This window comes from Camponotus vicinus, unplaced genomic scaffold, assembly GCF_025532165.1.
Source record: "Camponotus vicinus isolate PSW18456_S1 unplaced genomic scaffold, iyCamVici1.0 SCAF_11, whole genome shotgun sequence".
Lineage (NCBI taxonomy): Eukaryota > Metazoa > Arthropoda > Insecta > Hymenoptera > Formicidae > Camponotus > Camponotus vicinus.
This window is the reverse complement of record NW_028141947.1, coordinates 10,926,609-10,949,877: the sequence shown is the minus strand read 5'-3', so window position 1 is coordinate 10,949,877 and position 23,269 is coordinate 10,926,609. Positions and strand designations below refer to the sequence as shown.

General features: G+C 40.8%; 2 protein-coding genes across 5 annotated transcripts in view; one reads left to right on the top strand and one right to left on the bottom strand.

The window, feature by feature from the left end:
* The window catches only part of Spoon (A-kinase anchor protein spoonbill), a 177,214-nt gene that overhangs the window by 104,041 nt on the left and 49,904 nt on the right, over nucleotides 1-23,269 (top strand). The gene's annotated exons all lie outside the window — the stretch shown is intronic.
* Nucleotides 1-23,269, bottom strand: part of E75 (ecdysone-induced protein 75) — an 89,855-nt gene that overhangs the window by 48,525 nt on the left and 18,061 nt on the right. The window contains exon 1 of one of the 2 annotated variants that reach the window (XM_083082346.1): nucleotides 3,091-3,709. The exons of the other annotated variant lie outside the window; for it this stretch is intronic. Coding sequence (XP_082938472.1) covers nucleotides 3,091-3,271 — 181 coding nt within the window. The 5' untranslated portion in view covers nucleotides 3,272-3,709. Of the gene's footprint in view, nucleotides 1-3,090; nucleotides 3,710-23,269 lie in introns of those variants that run through there. 2 annotated transcript variants of the gene reach the window in all.

The window sequence follows — 23,269 nt, the reverse complement described above, 5'->3', positions numbered from 1 at the left end:
GCACGGTTCACCAGAAAGAAAGTAAGAGTGGTCTGGCTAGGAAGTTAAAGCAGCGGCGAAGGTGGTTCGTCCAGATGCCAATGAAAGGGAAATACGTGTACGAGAAATAAGACAATTCTCTCTCTTTCTCTTTCTTTTTTCTCCATTTAACCTTTATCATGCAATTTTACATCTCATTGCATTTTATATTAAATATGATGACGAATAATGTAGAGTATTTATATTTGTTATTAATTAATTTTAATTAAACATTGGACATTAAAAATATTATTTTTTATGATACACTTCTCTTAACCAAAAAAATCTATTTCGATTTTGAAACAACCATTGTTTGTCTTACTGATTATGAGCTACCAAGATTTACTATGACTACTACAAAGTGAGTAATCTTCTAATGGACTGATGTTATCTACAAGCTCACGACAAAAGCATCGATATTTACCGCGACCAGCCAAACTGGGTCGTCGATTCTTCCAAGTATCATGATCTTCCCACTCTTCCCATTAATACAGGACAAACGCTTACGAGTGTTCGTGTTACGCGATGACCAAGAAAAATTGTCATTTTTGTTAGCGGTTCGGCGAACTCGAGCGAACGTGCGCTCACTTGATAAGGGCTTCGAGCTCGCGAGCGATAAGAGTGTCGACACGATTCGAGGTTGTTCACCTTGGCGGCAGCGGTGAGAGCGAGAGAGAAAGGCAAAATGAAGAGGCGGGGGGAGGAAGGGTGGCGAGCGAGATACGGAGAGAGAAAGAAGAAGAAAGAGAATGCGTGCATGTGTGTGGGAGAGGAGGAGAGACAGGATCGTACTCTTATCAAGCTTCTCGTCAGTTTGGCTTGTGGCGTAGGGACGTTGCGAGATTAGAACGACCCCGAGAGAGCAACCCGGAGAGTCGACGAACCGGCCTCTGATTGGACGATGCCGAGTCAACGCTCCGCTTAGAGGGGGTGGGAAAAGAGGGGAGGGAGAAGGTGGACTGGGAGAGGACACCGCGCATCAATCGAGGTCACTGGGGACCGGGAGGAGGCCAGGCCATTGCCCGCGCGTCTTGCTTTTGTGGTTAGCTAGCAGTCGGCATAAGCGCAATTAGAAAATATCCAATGGAGGACGTGCGATTTTATTACGACATCGACTTTCTTTCGAATTTTTAGACTTACTCGTTTCTTTTCCCTAGAATATATAAATATCCTGACGTAATATGCTCTTTCTCTCTCTCCCTTTCTGAATCGTACAAGTTATTCTCAATATAGCTTTAATAATTTCAATCAATTTTCTTCAAAATTGGATAATCAATTTAAGAACGTGGATCTCGAAGTATCTTTCGCTCAAAGTCTTAAAGAGATTTTTATTCCGAAAGAATGCCAACTTAAGTTATGCATGCATGCATTTAATTAAAATCGCTCGATTGCACATATGCATAAAGAATGTGAATATGATTTCAAAGTGCGTCAGAAAATTTAAAATTCATGAGATAAATTTTTAGAAAGGGACGTGTGTGGAAACAATTTCGCGTCTCAAACATACACGCGCATTCGTAATACACGGCATCAACTAACCACCCCGTATGCGCGTCGCATACGGCAGGTCAGTGCACCGGAGATGACGATGCATCGCGAGCAGCGAGAGGATGACCACTCGCGACGCGAAGAAGCGGTGAAAGCATTCCGGGACGACGAGCAGCGAGAGTGATCACGGTCCAGCGGTGCGCAGCTAGAGCTAGCTGGATAGATACTTTCTCCGAGTACCCAAGACAGTCGGAGTCGGGTCGAGGTGAGACGGAGAGAGGGAAAGAAAAGAGAGATCGGCGAGAGGGATTCGCGAGTAGGTAGTCCAGCTTGTAATTCACTATCTCGCGATTACGTAACGAAGCCCACGTCGCCGAGAATTCCCAGCCGATGATAGGCCGGTAATGCGCGCACGCACGCACGCACGCACGCACGCACGCACGTACGCACGCACGCACGCACGCACGCACGCACGCACACACACACACGCACGCACGCACGCACGCACGCACGCACGTACGTACGTATGTACGTACGCGTCCGTACGTATGTACATACGTACGTCACCAACGCGGTGTGTCGCCGTGTGTACCCGCTCCCTACGAAGTCACGCGTCACGCATGTCCGCGTGTGAGTACGTGCGAGCGGCTCGGCCGATCTCCGACGAAACGTCGTCGGCGTGTGTTGGTGACCTTCGCTGGTGGATGTGGGTGGGGAGGTTTAGCCGTCGTCGAATAGCTAAACTGGGGTGGGAGAGCCTACCCTTAGGGGTGGTGGGGAGATGGGGAGACCCAGTTGAAGTTCGTTGAACCGATCCGACGGCGATTGGCCACACGAGTCGCGGAGTTCACCGCGGCTCTACTTGGCGAACGGCGGGGCGAGGGGGAGACTGTTCGGTTAATTTCATCTTGCCCCAGTTACGGGGCAGGCAGGGTGAACGAACTAGCCTCGCGCCAAGGCCCCGCCGACCCACTTTCCTGTCGGCGTTCGAGAGAGAGCGAGACGGCGGATCGCGAGAGCGAGCACGCGATTTGCCAAGAGGAGAAGAGCGAGAGAAATAAATGGAAGGGAGGAGGGAGTCGTGGAGAGAAACGGAGAGAGATAGAGGCGGATAAAAGAAAGAGAATCGAGAGAGGAGGAAACGCCCGCGCGTATGTATGCGTGAAAGAGAGTGGGAGACTTTTAGAGAGGCTCTCGCACTATCTAGGCTAGTATCGATACCGCGAACAAGAAGCGTATCGTAGTGTGGGTATAGTTTAGGACAGAGTAGGGGGTGCGAGAGGACTAGGGGTGGGAGAAGAAAGAGACGGAGAAAAATTGCCGGAGCGCCGAGTGGAAGGCCGCCGACCGAGGGCAACGAACTCGGCCTCGTCCCGGGCCCCGCGACCTACATTCCTGCCCGCTGGAAAGTGAAAACGCCTCTTTCTCTATTCCTTCCTATATGAATAGCGATCCATGTTACGTTAGAAATGTTTACCGCGGGATTCCGTTAGATACGTCAACGTTAGACCCTACGAGCGGATCTATACAAACGCGAAACATCCGAGAGGGTGAACTCTCCCTTTCGTTGGATCTCTCACTCACCGGCCAAGACGCATCCCAGGAGATTTTCGTTGTCCTGCGAGACGGGCGCGCGGTAACAATTTCGCGCCGATTGCTCCTTGTCATTCTCCGGGGGTTCGCTCGACGGGGAGAGGATGTCCGATGCCGAGGGCTGTTGGTCCTCCGCCGCGGTGCCGCGAGGCTTGACCTTTTGCACAGTCATCGCCCGGCGCGAAAAAGTCGCGTGTCGCACTCTCCTCCAAGTCGCGCTACGATCCCTCGACGCACGTCTTGCTCTGGCGCATCCACCCGGATGTAAACAATGAACAGTCGGGGAACATGCCACGCCGCGGGTGCATGCGAGATGACAGTCCCGCGTTGTCACTGACGGAGGCCGCAAGTTTCACTCAACGAATCTCGTACGCGCACACGTTCGCCAGTCCTGCCGAGATCGACCCCTGTCAACAATATCACCCCGACGTGACGATCGAAGTGATCGAGGGATGCGACGCTCGTCCGACACTCCGTCCGTTTCCCGATCGCTTCTCCGGCAGCCGCGCGCTCCGCTTGTTGCCGCTGTTGCGACCGCGTGGCCCTCGCGATATTTGCAAATCGCCGCTCGAGCCCGCGCTCGTTCGTTGGATTAGTTGGTGTGCTGTGTGTGCCGTGCGATGCGGTACGCGAGTGAGTTCCTCGCGGCGTGGTGTGCCGCGGTACCGCGGCGCCTGCGCGCCGAGTCCGCCGGGGATCACCGAAGTGCCACCGCCGCGCGTCCACCCCGCGCGCGCTCGATCATTCGACCAAGAATTAATTTTTGGCTCGATCGCGATTAAAAGAGACGCTCGCAAAATCTCCGTCCGACATATCTTTGCGTCAAGTAAATCACTTTCTCCTGTCGCGAAGAGACTTTCTGTTTTTTCAGAGATCGAAAGTCGCTCTTCAAGAAAAAAGTCGATTCATATAATCAAATATAGATGTATATAAATTTATATATGAGCAATTTTGTTTCTTCAAATTTCATTTTGTCAAAAAAAAACGGTGTAAAAATTGTTCTAATCATTTTTCAGTTATTCTTTTTATTTTTCCTATATACAAGATAAAGAAAACAAAATTATATATATTTTATATATAATTATATATATTTATATTTGTGTGGATAGACCTTTTTCTTGGGTATTAATATATATCTGTACGTTTTTAAAACGTGATATATATTTTTAAACGCTGTTTTATATCGATCTTATAACTTCCATCAATCTTCTAACTTGATTATATTGTTAGATTCATTCATAAATGCAGATTATTACTTTATAGTTTTCCGGATCGATAAAGTCCAGCACATTGCTAATTATTAATGATAATTTTTCATAATTATATGTCCCTGAATCGAACATCAAAGATTCTTAGTGAATCTACAATTCGCAACTATTTATGCGCGTTATTCTCAGGATAATAGGGACGTGTTCAAAGTTGATCTTATCGAATCGAGATTAAACCACGGTCGTATCCTCGGGACAGAACCGCCTCATTCGTACGGCCAATTGGCACGGTTGACCCGTCATTAGGATCAAGGATCTCAGCCGACAAACACTCGACCTAGGTTTTATTGCGCCTTGACGACGATTCACCAAACTGCATTGTTCATAACTTAACGCGCAGTATGACGAAAGCTCATTTCTCATAGCTCCGCTAGTGTCAATTAGAATAATTACATCCTTAACCCGACAAATCAACTTGTCACGCACAATTCTTCGGGATTTACAAGGAGATTCTGTACATGTATAAATCTATATGTTCAAGCTAGAATTCTAAGAAATCGTAGACGACGTCAGGATTTTAATAATCGATTTCTCTAGACATGATATAATATACTTTTATCAAACGATAATACATTGCAAAGTTTTTATTACTTTAGGACAATTCGTATTTTTCTGTTTGGAAAAATATTAAATGTATATCCGAAGGACTGATTTTATTACGGCCCTGTTGAATATGATATACAATCGGGAAAATATAGTGCGTTCCCCTGCTGGGCTGTCGTTGACTCACCAATACTCGGAGAGTGAAAGCCGTTTAAACCCTGCGCTAACGGATGCGCGTATGTGTGCGCGTGTCACGAACACGTGGATTACGTCTATGGAAAATACAAGTTGGATCACAGGTGAGTGGTGGGACCGAAGCGAGCAACGGTACAGACGCCAGCTGTAATCTAAACGCGGCCCAGGCCTAACCTACCCCACTGTAGCTTGTAAATACAGTCACGTGGTATATGACTGTCCAAGAATATGTAAGAGGAATGTGTCAAGAAGACACTACATTAGATGCACTCACGCCTATAACGAGTTATCACTTATATGAATAATCTCCATCGACAATATCAAGGCAAAACTATATTAAAAGATTACGCAATTATTAATTATGTTTTTAATTTAATTTAATTAATCATTTCTTACGGTATTTTTAATCGAAAACTTTCGCGTTCTCTCTCCTTATGATTATGAAAATTGAATTATACAAATCTGATTTTAACTTTTCTTTGTTCTTGATTTCTTTTGTCAGAAAAACTTCTGAAATCACAAGGTTTTAAAATCGTAAGAAGTGCTTATAAATGTCCACTGTATTTTCAGTTAAATCTTTTACAATATGATTATTTGGTTTATTTATGAGCTGTAATAATAACTGATAAAAGAAAATGCGGTTATATGATTTTTTCTCTTGTATACAAGATTTCAGAAATTACATGCTATCTAGGTTTATCTAATTCATTTAAGGATATTATCTATTATTCAAAGAAAATTTGGACGGTCCAGCAAAAGCGTAAACCAAAGGGCCATTTATATCCATTTTAGTATAGATACTCTGATTTACCAAATAAACTCCATTTTGTAAAAAGTATTAAAGTACGAATGAAAAGTCAGACGTTCAAAAATTTCTTCAAAAATAGAATTCTAAAAATTTATAAAGGTCATACAGTCGAGAAAAATCTAAATTTAAAAAAAATGCAAAAATATTGCATGAAAATACAAAGAATTTGAGTGTTATATTAGTATAAAATTAAAGATCCGTTGTGAAATTTCTCCTTCCCCTGATTTGTTGAGTTGAAATCGGTAAATTCATCACTGCATACGCGTGGTCCGCGTATCAGCAGCGGAGGACAATTTTATTGCATTCTCGCGCAGGCCTACTTGCGCGCAGACAATGGACGGCCTGAGATATGCAGCCGGTCAGAATAGATATGTCTATGCAATGTCAGCTGCCTGTCGGAGTTCGCGTGGGACACTTTCCGCGTTGCGACAGCTACCCACCCGTCCGTTGAAATTTTTCAGGTGCAGTTTGGCTCGCGCGCGAGATAATAAAGCTGCGAGTAAACCTGTAATTATGAAACTCACGGTGCACTCCCACGTGCGATGCTTATTGAGCGAGAAAGCGCATAGATATCTAAATATCTCGCGCCGATTTGAGGCTACGCTTCCTTTCTATCCGCTTTACAAAGCTTCGAATGAGAAAACTCGAGTTCCAGCGCAAGTATTTTTATCACTTTTATCACCCACAATTCGTCCCACGTTATGCATTTGCAATGTGCGTTGCAAGATACTTGCAACGAGGTGTGTACAAGCATGACTTGGATATTACCTTGAGAGATATGAGATTAATAAATATACAATAATTTAGATGTGTGTGTGTTTAAATTTCTAAATGACAAATAGAAAAAAGATGAAAAATCAATAAATATACAAGTATTTTTCTCTCGTGATGTGATTATTTAAAAGAAATTCATGTCGAATGTTAAAATTCTACCGTAGAAATATTCGCGTAAAATTTTTCTTACGCGTCATTTGCGTTGTAAGTTCTCGGAAATCTTGAAATAGAAACGCTGAATCACCGATTGTTTAATTAGCAGCCAATATCTAGCGCAGAATGTGGGTAACTAGGACGTACTTCTTTCGCAATGTAACTATAGGAGTGTAGGCTACCGAGGTAGGTTGACTGGAACGATCAGGTCGGGAAAGTCTATCCTACATCCAAACTTGGAAACGAGGCGAGGTACGTACATTAACGGGTGGTTTTGCGGGAATTTCGAGTGATAAATGGTCACTTGTGCAAGAAATCGAGCGTGATCTTCCGGCAATAATAAAGCAATAAATACTCGAGTCGCATTCGATACATGCATGTATATTCGATCGATACGATTTAGAAAGTAATTCTAAAACGCAACAATTTCATATGCACATGCAATTGCCTAGAAAGAACCTATAAACATAATATGTAGCTATCTATAGCTTATCTCATCCTTATGTTTCTTTCAGAGAATATCTCTATCACCTTCCCTCTTCTTCTCGCGTTCTTCACGACCGACATTGTTCGGCCTACAATTTTCCATTACACAATCAGTGACTATTCTCAATCAACAATGCGACGTACACGAATGTACGAGTCTCATGTATACATGGCCGCTCGGATGCCGTAGCACGAATAACATGTTTGACCACGTAAGTTGAGCTCTCTCGGGGATGAATCTGCAGACGTTAGGAGATGTTGACTGACGCACATTCCACTATCGGCATTTGTTAGTGTGTATGGCGTTACACAATAACGTTCTCGAAACATCTCTGCAAGCTCGCGAGCTAAATGTGTTTTTTTTTCGCGCAAGATTGCGGCTTCCTATTTGCTCCGTTTAATTGATAAAAGTCGTTCCAATGTTTTCTCCGTTAAAAATACCTTACAAATCGTACAGAAATCAACTTAACATTATAATCAAAACAAAATTTGAATAAATAAAAATGCATTCTCGACTTCGCGATAGAGAGATAACATCTCGACAATCCGCAAAGCGACTACTATAATACCACATCTATATCACATTTCATGAAATTTTTATTGCATTTAAATGGCGCGCTAGACTTCAAATAGATCAAGCGATTTATGATATAAGCCGGTTGTTGGGCGGCTAAAAATGTGACGGTGGCATTTGGAGAATTGGCTCTATCGAAAGCTCTATCGCTAGTCGAAAAGAAGCGAGAACCTGGGCGAAAAAATTCCCGGAGAATAGTAGATGAATAGGCAGATATGTGTCTCGCTTAAACTAGGCCGAAAGTACGGAAAGCCAGACATCGTAACTTTTTCACGTAACGCGTTAGCGCAGCTGTTACGCTACCGGATAGTCGCCAGTCAGATAAAGTTCCTTCACCCCAGCTGTCAAACGCTGTCGTAAGTGCGTTTTCTCCGCCTCGCAACGATCCGGCCATGCCGTTTATCGATCGATCGCAGATTTATGCGACTGTCGAAATGCTGTATCGGCCGGTTTCGATTGCGCGCAGTAACGTTATCATTAACGCCTGCCAATCTGTTCCGCTGATAAAAAAAGAGAAGAAACGCGGCCGCCTCTTAGGTAGCGGATAATGTAGTAACGCTGCTAATTGCGATACAGAAACGAAGATAAGATACGTTTCGCGAATGTCTAATCGAACTGCTCGACTACGAACTGTGATACAACAACTGATTAGCGGAATAACGTTTGACGTTTTCTTTAAGAATGCTGTTCACGAGGGACGTGTCATTATGAAAATTAATTGCAACAGCGCCTCGAATTAAAAAAGAACAGTGTACAATTTTAAATAAACGATACATTTTATATTCTCCTTTAATATACACATTCTATTCTTATCTTATCTTGGATCGTGCATAATTGTGACAGTTAATATCGAAGTGCTGCCGTTAGAAACAGCGAATACATATATATATTATTCGCGACATTATTATTCTGTAATACTTATAACGTTACAGTTAATTTCAAAGTAAAGTCCTTTCACTATGCACATAACGGTTTTCGCGCGTTGCAATCATCATGCGCGCGGCTGCGCAACAATAATAGCTATCTGAAATACCCTGGAATTACATATGCGTGACAGATATATATTAAGATTAAACTTTTCGAAAATATCATCAAATGTTTCTAAAAAGATAACAATATACATATTATGCTATCTTTAGAAAGCTCGTATAAATTTGTCATTTGTTCGAAATTAACTTAAAAGACCAGAAAACAATTAATTCTATTTTTAAATTATAAAAAATTAAATTATAAAAAATAATAAAAAATAATACAATATTTCTAATTTATAATACACATTAGTATTAAATGATAAAGTTTCAAAAACAAGAGAGATGAAGAAAAATATCTTAATACATTTAAATTATTAAATTCGGTCGTTGAGCCCGCGAGCCCGATATCTTTCGGGATGAGTGTGAAAATGCCAACGAAAATGCAACGATATGCTAATGATTTCGTCAACGTATTAGTACTCTGTATTTATACTCGCGCGGAGTATCTTATATTAGATACGGTCAAAGTGCAATGTCCTCCGTTCTCCGTCGTCGAGGTCGATCGCGCTGGTCGAGAGCGCGGCGTTGGAATATTCAGAGGTGGGTCGCGGCATATCTTTGTTTGAAAAACATAATAAAATCTAGATATGAAAAGAAAACATAAAAATATCATCGCGATAAAATATTAATATTGAATTCAGATATAATTGAAGGCCTAAGTACAGGAACTGAGTCAAGTGCGCCTTTTTGTATTGCAATAGCGTATCGATCGGTACAAGAAACATTACTTGAAAGAAGTTATGCTTCGATTATGCGGGCAAAAACTAGCATTGTAGTTTACTGGATGTGTCTGACTCCTGATAAGAGGTCGTGTGTCGTTGCACGCGTTCATTCCTACGATACCTTTTATCGCCGAGAAAAACGCGCGAAAAGGTTCTAAGCTAAAAAAAAAATCCAGAAGAAAAAATCCCGCGATATAACACAGCATCCGGCCAATCCTCGGAAACTTCGCGAAGCCTCGCCTCTGATCGGCGATCTTCGACTCGCGGGGGTGAATGTCCGCCCACTAGGACAAGCGGCAAGCTGCATTGGAATTGTACATACGCGGTTCATTCGTTACGGAATGCAACCGTAACGCAGGTAAACATGATCTGTTCGAGCGATTAATCGTTCTCCTCTTCTCGACAGAACTCTCACATTAAACTTTTGCGCGCGTAGACTTGATTAATATGATACTGCGCTTGGTTTCATTAATAACATTCGTTGTCTTTTAGAATTGGTATTAATGAAATCATGGCGCCTGACGATTCAATGTAATTAAACGTCATACTTATTGTATGTTTATCGATGAATAATGATGTTTAAAAATGCTCGTGAAAATGTACGGTAAATAAATAGATTTTTTACGTAATGTTTATCGATGACCCTCTTCAGAATGTTTGAAAGTAACGTCACTCGACAGATTCTAAATCGATCACCGGAAGTAGCGATAGCAAACAAGTCCCAAGCGTGAGCGTAGCTCGGTCTGGTAATACATTGATGGTTGCAACACGTCACGACGGCTTGCCAGGGTTTGTTGGAGCGGATTAAGGTACGCCGCGAGGATCAACATAAGTGTAACCCGTTCGCTTGTAGGCGATATGGTGCGCCAGTCGCCGTCTAACTCATCGATTTCACCATAGGCGGGATATCGATATTTCTCCGCAGATCGTATATCAGATTGCAGCTAGTAGTATTTTATCATTCAACATGTTGGAAGAGATGTATGACGATCAATTTAATTCGCAAATAATTACGCTCTTATTATATCTCAAATTATATATCGAATAAATGTCTCAATTAATAAAGTGCTGTTTTGCATAAAAAGACGTAGGTAAAAATTAAATGTTCTATGGTGTTAAAAAAATTATCTCTTATATACAATAAATAAAAATGAGAATAGTTTGACGAGAGCGAATATATACGAAGAAAAGGAGATTTTGCAAGAGTTTCGCTTGGACGAAGGAGTTAATCCGACCATTTATCTGCAACGTATGTAGAGCGTAGTAGGAAAAAGGGACGGTTGGTTTCTATATTGGAAATTGCTGGATCGCTGGTAAATCATACGCTGCATATAAGGATTGTTTGTCAATCATAGAAATACAGTTTACTGAAATTACGTTTTATTGACCCCTAAATGCGGTTAAATTAAAATTATAGCTTTTAAAACCATGTTACATTTAATTATTTCTCGACCAACTCGTTCATATTTAGGATATCGCAAAATGTCACACCCGTCATTGAAACTTTAATGATTCTATGATAATAGAGAGAGGATTGTGTACGTTGGAGTCCGATTCGAAACAACGTAGTCGGAGAAAGGATACGACCTGCAACAATTGCCTCGTGATTCTAAGTGTTCCAAAATAGCACATTGTGCGCCGCCACACCCGTTCATGGATTAAACTAATGCTAATGTGACTGTATAGTTCGAGACACGCGCTCAGATACACAAGCTCGACGACGCCTGCTCTCCGGGAAAATTATACGTCAAGGGTAAGCGACGCGTAAATTCTAGTGTGACTTTGATAAAAAAATAACGAGAGCCCAATTACGTTTCGTCACGATCTCCTTCCTTTCCCGCAGTTGCATATTCCGATAATTATATGCTAAAGCAAACAAGTGTAATTCTATCATCGCCGGCGCGTATACTCGATACGAAGATTAAAGCTTTGCGGATTTCAATTTATATGATTGCAAGATAGCATAATCGTGCTCTACTATTAATAGATTATCAGACATGACAGAGTATAATTTTACTGTTCTGCTTCTTTATTCAAGATAGACAAGAATAAAAAGAAAAGAGGAAATGCAATTCAATTTCTCGTCGATCGACTAGCGCAAGATACCAATAATTCATCTTAAATACGCGAAGAGAGGAGCAGTGGCAAGCTTCATAAATGTTCACCGACGATTTCACGAATGCAAAGCAGATCAAAGTAGATATACATATTGATGCTCCTCTCGTGTCCACGCGCGCGGGCATCTGCAGCGAATGCATCTTTGCACTTGACGTACATGACACGCGATCCCGCGATGGCACAGAGACGCGGAGAGTTCACGGCGGTACGTTGTTCCACTGACAGAAGGTTCTCCTCACCCTTCACCGCGGTTCCACGATCAAGCAAACATGCACGGCGATCGCCTCTGCGAGTCGAGATTAAGCGGCTCTTTTTTTAACGCGGACATACGTTCGCAATCTATGATAAGAACCATTCGATTGTGATAAACCGGTGGACGAGTTTCGAAGTGAAAAATTTGGCGACACTTATTTTTGCAGGTGGAATTCTTTATTATTCTTTTAATGGAGATTCGTAAATGGTTCGCGAATCTTTAGATCTTCCTAAATCTTGTAAAAGTTTTTTTCAAATTTCTCAGAGCTTTTTTGGAGACTCGTATAATATTCGAAAGATTCTCGGATTTCTTAGAGAGGTTTACAGAGAGCGAAGATATTGAGAAAATTTCAAATCCACGAGTGACGAGATTATTATTTTGGATCGAACGAGCATTCCTTGATCATTTTCCGTTCAGGTCACTCTTCGGAGCACCTGGATGACCTAGAGCATTATACGTATGCTGGACGGTATATCGGATTTCCGAGGCTGTACTTGGCGGCCTCCCACGTTCTGGAGACGTAACCCAACCTAGCCTAGAAACGACTAGACGAAAAGCGTACTCGGCGCGGAGAGACCGAGGGTACGACCTCGGCGGGCCATCGGCCTGGCACACGGTGACCTCCCTCAATCTAGGGCGCTGCAACCGTGCTCTGACGTCATCTTCGCTCACTCACTCAACCAGTCGAGTCAACCTGTGCATTCAGCCGCACGATACATGCTTTCTCGAGTGTTACCGTATAACCGTCCCAGCTGGCCGACTGATTAAAGATGAGGAAAGGGACAATGAGAAGCGTTACGTTGATTTTGCAATTACCTTGATAAACTACGTCTCTTATTAAACATTCATTAAACACTCATAAAGATAAACGTGCATACATATATATAAAAATAGTACATATATAAAAAATATTATAATAAAAATAATTAAAAAAAAAACTAACTGAAAAGCTTTTATTTAAATAAATGCAAAAGTTTCTCTTTCTTTATATAATCATTAAATTTTAGAAAAAATTTAGAATCCATTAGTAGATTAAAAATAAATAAAAATAACGTGCTTTAATTAACTTTAGTTATTATTAATGATCAAAGTGAAAGCAACTATTACATATCGCATATCATATATAGAAAAGACCGAAAGGAAGATAGCGATTTGGTGTGAGAGTGCCTTAAGAGAACGACGGTTAGAACAGATCACTCTGTTGACCGACACTCGGTGCGTTGCCCGATCGGCCTTCGAAATCGGGGGCGCATATTCCATTTGCAATGAAGGGGTTTGAAAGGACATCTCTCGGGCACAGAAACGCAGAGATGAACGTCATCGACGATGACGATAGGGCAAAGGCGAAAGACGACATTCGCGTCGAGGCGGCTCGAGTTGTCGCAAATGTAATTCGCGAGGGGAAAAAAAAACGCAACTTCTCTTTCCGCACAACTTTTTTCAGCCCTACTTTCCCGTCTCGGCCTCAGTGTCGCCATTGATTTATTCGGACACTCGCGAGTCCCTGTCGAGTCGTTACTTTGTCACGGCATATTTATCGCGTAATATATTTACGCCATCTAGCTATGTATTCATGACGACTATTCGTAGCATCGAGTTATCGTCGAGGAGAAAAGCGCGAACGAGAGCCGGACGGGAGAGAGTCGGGAGAGGGAGAAGGACAAACATCATAGAGACCTGTACCACTCATCGCGCGTAATTAACGTTCAACATCCATATCTAATTTTAGATAATTTAATTGCTCGTCTTGAAAGAATTGTTTCGATGTAAACTTTGTTGCTCGTTGTATAATTCGCGTTCCGTGCTGTATAAAACGACGATTTAGATTGCGCGAGATGCGTATAGCTCTGCCAATGGTTTACTTCGAAATGGCCGTTAATCCGTTGAAAGCCACTGGCCACAGGACAAGGTCTTGCCGAGAGTGCATTGCGCCCCGATGGCAGAACGAACAGAACATCTCTGCTCCGTAAAGGGGAAACGTATGCATTATATATGTGTTAAATTGATCTGATCTTTGTCCCGCCCTTCTTTTCTTTCGGACGGTTATTCGCAACGGTCGGACGAAGCGCCAAATGAAAATTGTTCCCTTGTGTGCGCCAGAGATATTCTCTCTCTCGGTGGAGCCTTCTTTTTTCTCGTCTTTCTCGCACACGTTCCTATCTCTCTCTTTCTCACTCTCGCTATCTCACACTCGGTCTCTCTGGCACTCGGTGACGCTGTCGCCGTTCCTCTTTCGGATCCACGAGATTGCTAGCGAACGTCCCCATTTCCGAAGGCCGTGTGCGGACGACGAACCACCGCCGTCGAGGACGGGGTGAGCGGCTTTGGCCACGCAGCTCGCCTTTGCGCCTTAGGGTGCTTTCACAGCCTCCTCGCTGCACCGAATGGCAATATGCAATATGTTTTAACTCGATGCTCCATTCGAAACTCTTTTCTTCATCCTTCTACGGAATGTAAGAGATCTATTTTTCAAACTTGAGAGATATTGAGAGCCTCGGATCTCCAAATCCCCTGAATTTTGTATCTTGATTCTCAAATTAGCAAGTATCTAACCGTCAAAAGAATAATAAATAACTTATATTTCAAAAGAAATCGAATATATCTTACGATATATGTTCATTTAGGAAATACATGCGCAAAATTTATTTTACGAGTTAAATGTAAAGAATTTTAAACTAAGAAATATATTGAAAACTTTTTTAGCCGGTGACCGAGAATTTAAAAGCTCCATTATAATTGTAGAATTATTGAAATCGATAAGATATACTCGTGCCATTGTAGCATACGTTCGAATAATTCCATAGTACTCGACATAATCATCTGTTATTATAAGACATTCGCGTTGTATCGTAAAGGGGAAGCAACGACCGATAACGAGAATAATAAACGATAATATCATAACGCAAGGCACTCGAGATCCAGAGAGTGAAATTTAATAGTAAGATTTCTCAATTCTCCATTTTCTTAGCGAAAGTAAATAGCGTTTCCTCCAACAGGAAAGGCGATTTAACAATCTAAGTCATATTTCTTAAATTAGAAAGATATTTTAGATTTATCGCGAATGTACGGAGTGAAAATTTTATTGTAAAATATTTTAGTTTTCTCATTAACTATTTTATAAATTTTTCTTCCATCTTTTTTTTAGATTATGCATAAATGTATGAACAGTAAGACAGACATTATCTAATGTGATTTTTTGTTTGCTCGTGCATTACCCAAGTGGCAGCTTTAGCAACAAGATTGAGCTCCCGCGATCGAGTCTGCGATCGAGAATGTCTGCATTCAGCCGCTAATGAATTTCGCAACCGCTGCTGTTTCGCGACTACGAACCGCTTCGCCTGCTCGTGGGCGGACTTATCCTTGGTGCTTTCTAGCGCAGATGGAGCTAGAATGTATAGGATGTTATAGGACAGAAGCGATAGATGTTTATAATATCCATTTTCTTATTTAGCATCTTTGAAAAACCCGAGATCCGATCGGACCGAGGACTTGGAAAATCAAAGAGATCTCTCGAGGGGATCTCAAGTCTTTCAAAGTTTGATAAAAGATCAAATGGCCCGAATTACCGCTACGATAATGGCGATTCGATGGTCGTGCTGTTAATAATTCTATCGTCACTTTGGGATTACGTTCTTAGAAATTCAGTGTGGTGTAACAAACACACACGCGGACTCGAAAGTTCCTGATTTCGTAACGCCGTGAACGGACCCGAGTTCGACGTCCGCGCTCCGGCATGAATTTGCCGTTTCATAATAGCCGATCGAACGCCACGAATCTACCCTCCACCGGCTGAGAAAGCCGGAATCGAAGCGTTTCTAAGTCTGACATCGCGGCCCACGTTGCCGGCCAAGCTCCTTTGACAAACGACTTCCTTGACGAGAGGGACAGTCATCTGTACAGTCGTATAGAGATAGTTATTCCATAAATTTAGCAAGGGAGCTAGAACTTTTCCGTGATTAATAGAGGTGATTCGAAAAGCACAAGCACAAGTGTGTCAATCGATACAAGCAGACTGCCACATTTTATTTACAGCTAAGTTTTCGAGTTAGAAGATAAAAACACTTATTCAATTTCTATTTTCTTCGACCTCAAAATTTGTAGAAATTATTGCATTTTTCGTATTATTTTTCAATAATCCGCTTCGTCCATTCTTCATACATTTCAGCGAGTCTATTCGCTCTGTGAAATTCTCACAATGAAAGTGTTCGCGAAACCGAGCGCGGAGCGAAATTCCTCGCTGATTCTCGCGAGCGAAACGGGTCGGGCTTGTATCGAGTCGAACGACAACGACAGTGCGTTATTAGAGGCGTTTGATGACGCAAAGTGCGGAGGACGGAGAGGACGGGCAGAGAACGAGGAGAGGAGAGAGGAGAGAGACTCGCCAGGTCGTTGTTCTCTCGCTGTTAGTGGGACACTTTCGGCGTTACTGGCACGCATCGCGCGCACGCACCAACGTTGCTTCTCGTATTCCGCGCCGACTAACTCGCGATGCAGCTGTCGATTAATCTATCCCAATTACCGAGACGCAGTATTAATTAACCGGCTTGGCCTTTAACGCCAGAGTAAATAATCGAACATCCGGAGGTTAAGATTTTTTCACCTATCTCGAAGGGATATTTATGATGAAACGTAACGCGAGCGCTCGTTTAAAATTCGCGATTTAAATCCCCCGTTTGAGAAGATTCCCGATGATCCCCAATACACCCATTCGTATGTATACACGCACGTACGTATTTGTATACGTGCACATACACGATACTGGGCTGATACATATAGATCAGCTCGTATGTGTGTTAATACGCTCGCCTTTCGTATACGCGGTGTGTCAGTGCGCCGGCCTAGATTCCCGCGGGTTCAACACTCGCTATCGAGGTGACTGCTGCTCGCTCTCGGTGCTTGCTCAACGCAACCCAACGACCGAATAAGCTCCCACCGAGCGCAGCCACTGTTCGCGAAACAGCGTGTCCACCAGGACCTCCTCCATCGCGAGCATCGTAAGATCCGTCCGAAAGTAAACATTTCCAAGGTCTGGAAAGATCCAAGGTCCGAGAAATCAAAGATCTAAGAAATTTTTAGCTATATCGTGGCAGAATCTCTAGGATTTATGAAATTGGCGAACCTGTAATCATCGGACTGTACAATCTATATCTTTGCCTCGCTCGATTGCAACGTAAAATTTAATACGAAACTTGTTGACGGATAGCTCGACTCGGTGAAAGATTTTAAACCGTTCGAGAAGTCTCTCTCTCGTTAAATAGAGACTAGATTAAGAGAAGAGATTAAGATTTTGAAAGATACTCTCGAGCGATATGCGAGACGTAACGAAGTGTCGTCGTAGAATGAAACTTTTCGAGATGCATCTCGAAGCATTCGAGAAATTTCTGAGGAGCCGAAGCGAAACTGAACTACAGTTACCGGGCTGATTGCTCAACACAGGGGCCGGGGTAACTTCTCGTGGTGCAGCGACCGTTCGAGGACGCGTTTCAAGCAGTTCAACGCGTGTTGCCCGCCTACTTTTACTTTCGCGCGCCAGCACCACGTCCCGGCCGACGTAACGGGGCTGTAGGGAGCTATCGATCCTTGATCGAATCGATAAAAGGTAGCGCGATGAATTTTAAGTTCTTCCGATAATGAGCGCGAGGAGACGCGTTTTTACTCGATCGCGACGACAACATCATGAACATCGCGGATCTGAACATTGCCTGAAAAAAAAATACTTGGACGACTGATAATTATGCACGAAATTTCTCTCGTGCATAATTATATAAGAATGAACGAAATGAATTTTACCGAAACTTGAAGCATCAAGAATTTATCTAGCTATTTTTTCGCTTTTTCTAAAATGTTCAAGGAGGATAGATTAATAAAGCTTGCTACTCTCTTCATTCGTATGTCTTGGTACACGCTATATCGTTTACATCAACTCAATATTCCAAATTATGAATATGAAATAATAAATCATCGAACACCGAGATCAACTGCACATTATGTTACTCTACATATCGCTTCTTATGCAATTGAAAGTGATGAAATTGGGAGGTAAAATTTTATTTCCTAACAAGACGACGAACAACGTGCGCGAGAGAGTAGCCAACTGTGATTGCAGCAGTTGCATAATTTCCGGAATAGAATCCCGTGAGATTAGCCCGTGTTATAAATTTGCACAGGACGCAATTTGAATAAATATCTATTACCAGTAGTCTCGCGCGGTAGTTGTGACGTGTTTCGTCATCTCGATGGAACCGCGAAATTACTGACTTGTGTTTATTTTCGAAATTCCTTATACATATTTTAACGCTAAAGTAACATGTTACATGTACGTACGATCGTGTGTTGAATAAATTCTATCTACGTAATGATTATCCAAGACTATCAATTCTAACCGTTAAAAAATCATTTCGGTTTACATAACGAGTTAGATAAACGAGAATGTTTTTCGTGACGCGATTAAACTTACAATCGGCTTTATATACATTTGGATAATCTTGGAAATTAAACAACTGTTAATTATGTGCAGATACATAAATAAATGTCCATTAAAAGGTATTTACTGTTCCGAATGTTGCAAGTAATCGTCCCACCGTGATGCACGTATGCATCCTGTTCTGCAACATACACTCGTTCATTACGTCTTGCGACTTAAATCGGGGCGCACAGTCGACTTACGTTCTACTGTTTTCACCGCGAAAGCGAAAGAGAGTGAAAGCGTTTCATGAGGTGCATTATCCCCTAATAACGAGGGAGTGGCATCTTCGAGAGAAATTGCACGACTTGGAATAAAATTTGGGCGTTCGATGATGTAATGAATGCGCAGCTGGAGGAAAAGGATATTTTTACGCGATACTTTGTTGACTGTTGATTACACATACTATTCCAACTATCAATAACGCAAATGCGATGAGAGCCGATGTGGGGAAACGTGTACATTGAAAAAAAGGTCTCGAGATGTATGCATCTTACTTGAGTTACGTCAGGTTAATAAACTGTTGCGACGCGGGTAAGAGCGTTTAATGATTGCCGATGCGATATTGCGAAGCTTAACGAGAATGAAAGTAAAAAAAAAAATTCCGGCTGGTTGAGAGTCGCTGGCTAGTGTGTAATAGTTTCGATCGAAAGGAGGTTACGGAGTGACTGAACTTTGACTTCGCTCGTGTGCGAGAATCGGTTACGTGCACGCATACATGCTCAGGCACGTTTAGCAAATACCATCACAGACCCGAACAAACTAGCTAGCGTCGTATGCACACTAGTGCACCGGTGCATCGGAGGATCTATATAGTTGATCAACGAAGTAGTCGAGTCGCCACGTGTCGCGCGTAATTGCACGCATGCATTATGCGTGAGATTTGCAAATGCGTCCTGTAATCGAGTTTGCGAAGTCTGGCCTGGTAATCTGTGACTTAACATAGAGATTTTCTCTTTGATGTCAATACGAGGTGAGCGCCGACATATTAACGATACGTTGGCGTACAATTTGCTAATAATATAACATGTAGGTAGATATATATTCATTTAGAAATATCACAAAAAAGTTATAAAAATGGTAATTTTGCGATGTAAAAGAAAAATCTCAAGATTGCTTTAAAAATCAAAATTGTTTTTCTTTAGATTTTGTTTTCTTTAATTAACGAACTTTTATCTCCACGAATTTTACATAAGAACAGTAGCTATAAAAGTTTCTTAACTTTTTCAATTTAATGATGCTATCGATATTTCGCGACTATAAAGCTTTTCTAGACTTTTTAGAAATATTCGAGGAAAAAGATTGGAAGGATTCAACAGTAAGATTCTAATAAGCTCAAAATAACCGATTTATATTGCAAGAAAACCAGGAATTGTGCAAAGTGAAAATTCTATCGCGTCTCACATCGACTTTCACGTCGTTAACGGAGCGCCGTTTGCAGAGTTGTATCAGCAACGCTTATTCATATGTAAGAATGTTAGTGTCAGTAATCGAAAAAAAGGGAAAACGATGTTGTCATTTATTTTATCCAATAAAAGTTATCAATTAAATGCGAATTAGTTGCGAGTGTAAAATGCAATTAAAATCATCTATTAAAAAATTATAATTATTAAAAAATATATTAAATAATTGTTACTTAACAAGATATATTAAATACATTCCAAATATTTAGGCATTTTATGAATATATAAATATTTTTTAAAACAAAATTAAAAAGAAATTAATTATAAAATTTTATATACGTTTTAATTTTGCAAATAAAGCCTTTCTCTCTCTCTCTCTCTCTCTCTCTCAATTAAAACGTATATTATTTAAACGTATACAATTTATATATATTTCGCTCCTACATTACATTGTCAAACGTTGAACGTGATTTGAATGATTGACGTTCTGTACAATTTATTTCGCGATAGTGAACTGGATAGCAGGTCCATAAAGGGCTATGTGATATCTAAAATGAAACTTGCACGGAATATAGCATGCCGTTACCACGCAATTCGCAGCAATGCAGTTGCGCAACATACTTTTGCGGCAAAGATACTTAATCCGGCTGTCTACCCTCTCACTTCGTCAACAATACGGAAAAAGTGAGGGTGCATTGACCTGGCCTCGAGGGAAATTGTCAGGGTTCGCTCGTAATAAACCCTCGATAAAATCATAGAGGATAATTGTGTGAAAACTCGGATGAAACTAAATTGAGCTTTTTGAAAAGCTGGATGGATATGCACTATTTTAGAGCAATGATATTTTCAGTGTTCTATTCTTATATAACATAATTCAATATACAACTTAAAAAGCTGGTATCGTATGAATAAATGTATAAAACTAATAAATATAGCACACAAATTGATTTTTTTACTTTTTATCAAAAGAATTATATGAGACAATTTGTTTACTATTTTCATGTCTCTCTTGTAATTCAGAAAAAATGCATGAATCTTGCTCTTATAATATACATAGATTTACATAAATCAAAAAATATAATCATATCTTTTATATTTAAAAGAGTCGCGCTGACTCCTTTGCATCCGTAAAGAAAACAGCGACATATCCGCTCGAGCAGTTCTCGCTCGCGTAAAAGATCTTTTCGCGCGACTGGTAAAGGATCAAAAACACGTGTAACCAGACCAACTAGAGTCAGTCAAGTAGGTAACTTCCGTATCGGGCAAACCACTCTCCTTCGACGGATCGATCGAAGTAGTAGGTGGCAGTACAGTTCAGACCATAGAAAATGTGAGAAACTTACCAGACCACTCTGGTTTACAATACATCCGATAGAGTCTGCTGGTATCGTATCACTGGGCGACATCTACTGTTCATCAAGTCATACTACTGTCATATGACAGCGCAACAGGTGTCACGTGGAGCCGCGCACGTGCGAGCTAGCGTCACGTGACATCGCGCCACGTGGTTTCCCAACGTTCGTTTTTAACGCTCGCATGAACATTTTGATATGACATAATAGCATTGTGTTAAAATAATAATTTTGAGTGTCTAGAGAAAATATACAATGTTAACATCATTTATATCATAAATTTTAACATTATTTCTTAATTATGTGAGACAATTTATATAATAACTTTAAATGTTATGAAAAATTCCAGATTATTTATTTCAGCGAATAAATAATTTATAGGACAAATCTTGATGCATATTACAAACAAATCAGACCTGCTATCATTGTTTCATGGCATTTGTATGGATCATCAACATTTATTATATAATGTTATCATAGATAAGTTAATATAGGTAAATAATAATTATGAGAATATTATTTTACTTACAAGATGGTGATTCGATTAAAGTAGTCATTCAGTTCCAAATCAGTTTTGAACTTACCTAAAACAAGAAGAAAATTATATAAAAAATATTGTTTCATTATGTGGTCTTATTATTTCATCAAAATATTTTAATATAGTTAATATTGTAAAAAATATTTATATTGTTTCTGATATAAGAATTATTGATTTTTTAAATATCTTTTGAATTTATATTGAGATTCGTTCTACGGAATCAATAATGATTTTTTAAATATAATTTAATGCTTTGATACTGAAAGACTTGATAAAATCAATTTGATAAATTTTCTTTTTATGGGAATACATAATTATTGTTTCCTCGAGAAATAGAAATATTAAGTAAAATAATCTTATTAAAATTACTTAAGAATTGTAATATTTTAAATAGAACAGTATATCATATAAATATATTCTCTCTTTAAATGTATATTATGTGTATATTATTATTATGATTCTTCTATAATGTAAATCAAATCTCTTTCAAGGTGCGGGCTGAGCATCATGCGGGTATGTTTCATGGTGAGAAAACAAAGTCTGAAACGCGAATCACTATGTTTAGGATTTTCGTAAATAGGTGTAGAAGCCGGAAGCGAGCTGAGAGGTCGAAGCTTAGAGTTCGAGGGCGCATCCTTGCCATCTCCCGACCCTCACCCCGACCAAGTTCGATCTTCCTCTCTACTAACCGCCCCTAAAGTCCCGGCACGATTTCCAACCCTGGAGACCTTCACCCCATTTAGCCTTCACCGAGCTCGCTGGATTCCGGGCTTTCGAATGACTATATATCAACGAGAGGACCGGGCTCTTTGTCCGCGAAATTTTGCTGCTCCGTAACCGAAATATCGCGCGACACGTGGAGTCGAAGACAAAGAAAAATATCGACTGCGCCTCCACAATCCAATCGGGGAGAGGAAGTAGGAGGGTGGACTTACTTTAAATTCCGCTCGACAAACGCACACTTTATTCTCCTTGACGCGGGAACAGTCTTTGTTCTATTTTTCTCATTTTCGACACGTTTTCGATCAGATTTTCTTCAATCAAACAATCACGAATAAAATGAGCTTTTTTCTTAACATATATATATATTGATTGTACTCGTGAGAATTATGTTACATTTTAGAGGAAAGGATATCTTTCTTTTATTATATGATCATGTAAAAAAAGAAATATATAATATATTTGAAATTATATAAGCTTTAAAAAGATCAGCTAAATTCCTTTTTGAAACGGTTTGATCGATTACACCTAACCGTCATTCCATTATCATCGATCTTCCATAAAACAAATATGGATCTTTTCGAATCTATCTTTTTAGTTAATTGAATGTAGATTAACATTCTTGTGTGATTACGAAAAGAAAGCCAGATTCTATCGAGTACTGCGCACTTCCAGCGATTATTGCGAATCGCTCTCGCACATCGCACGGCGATATCAATAAATCTGTAAGACAAGAATCGATTCAATATTCTCTTCCATGATATTTTAT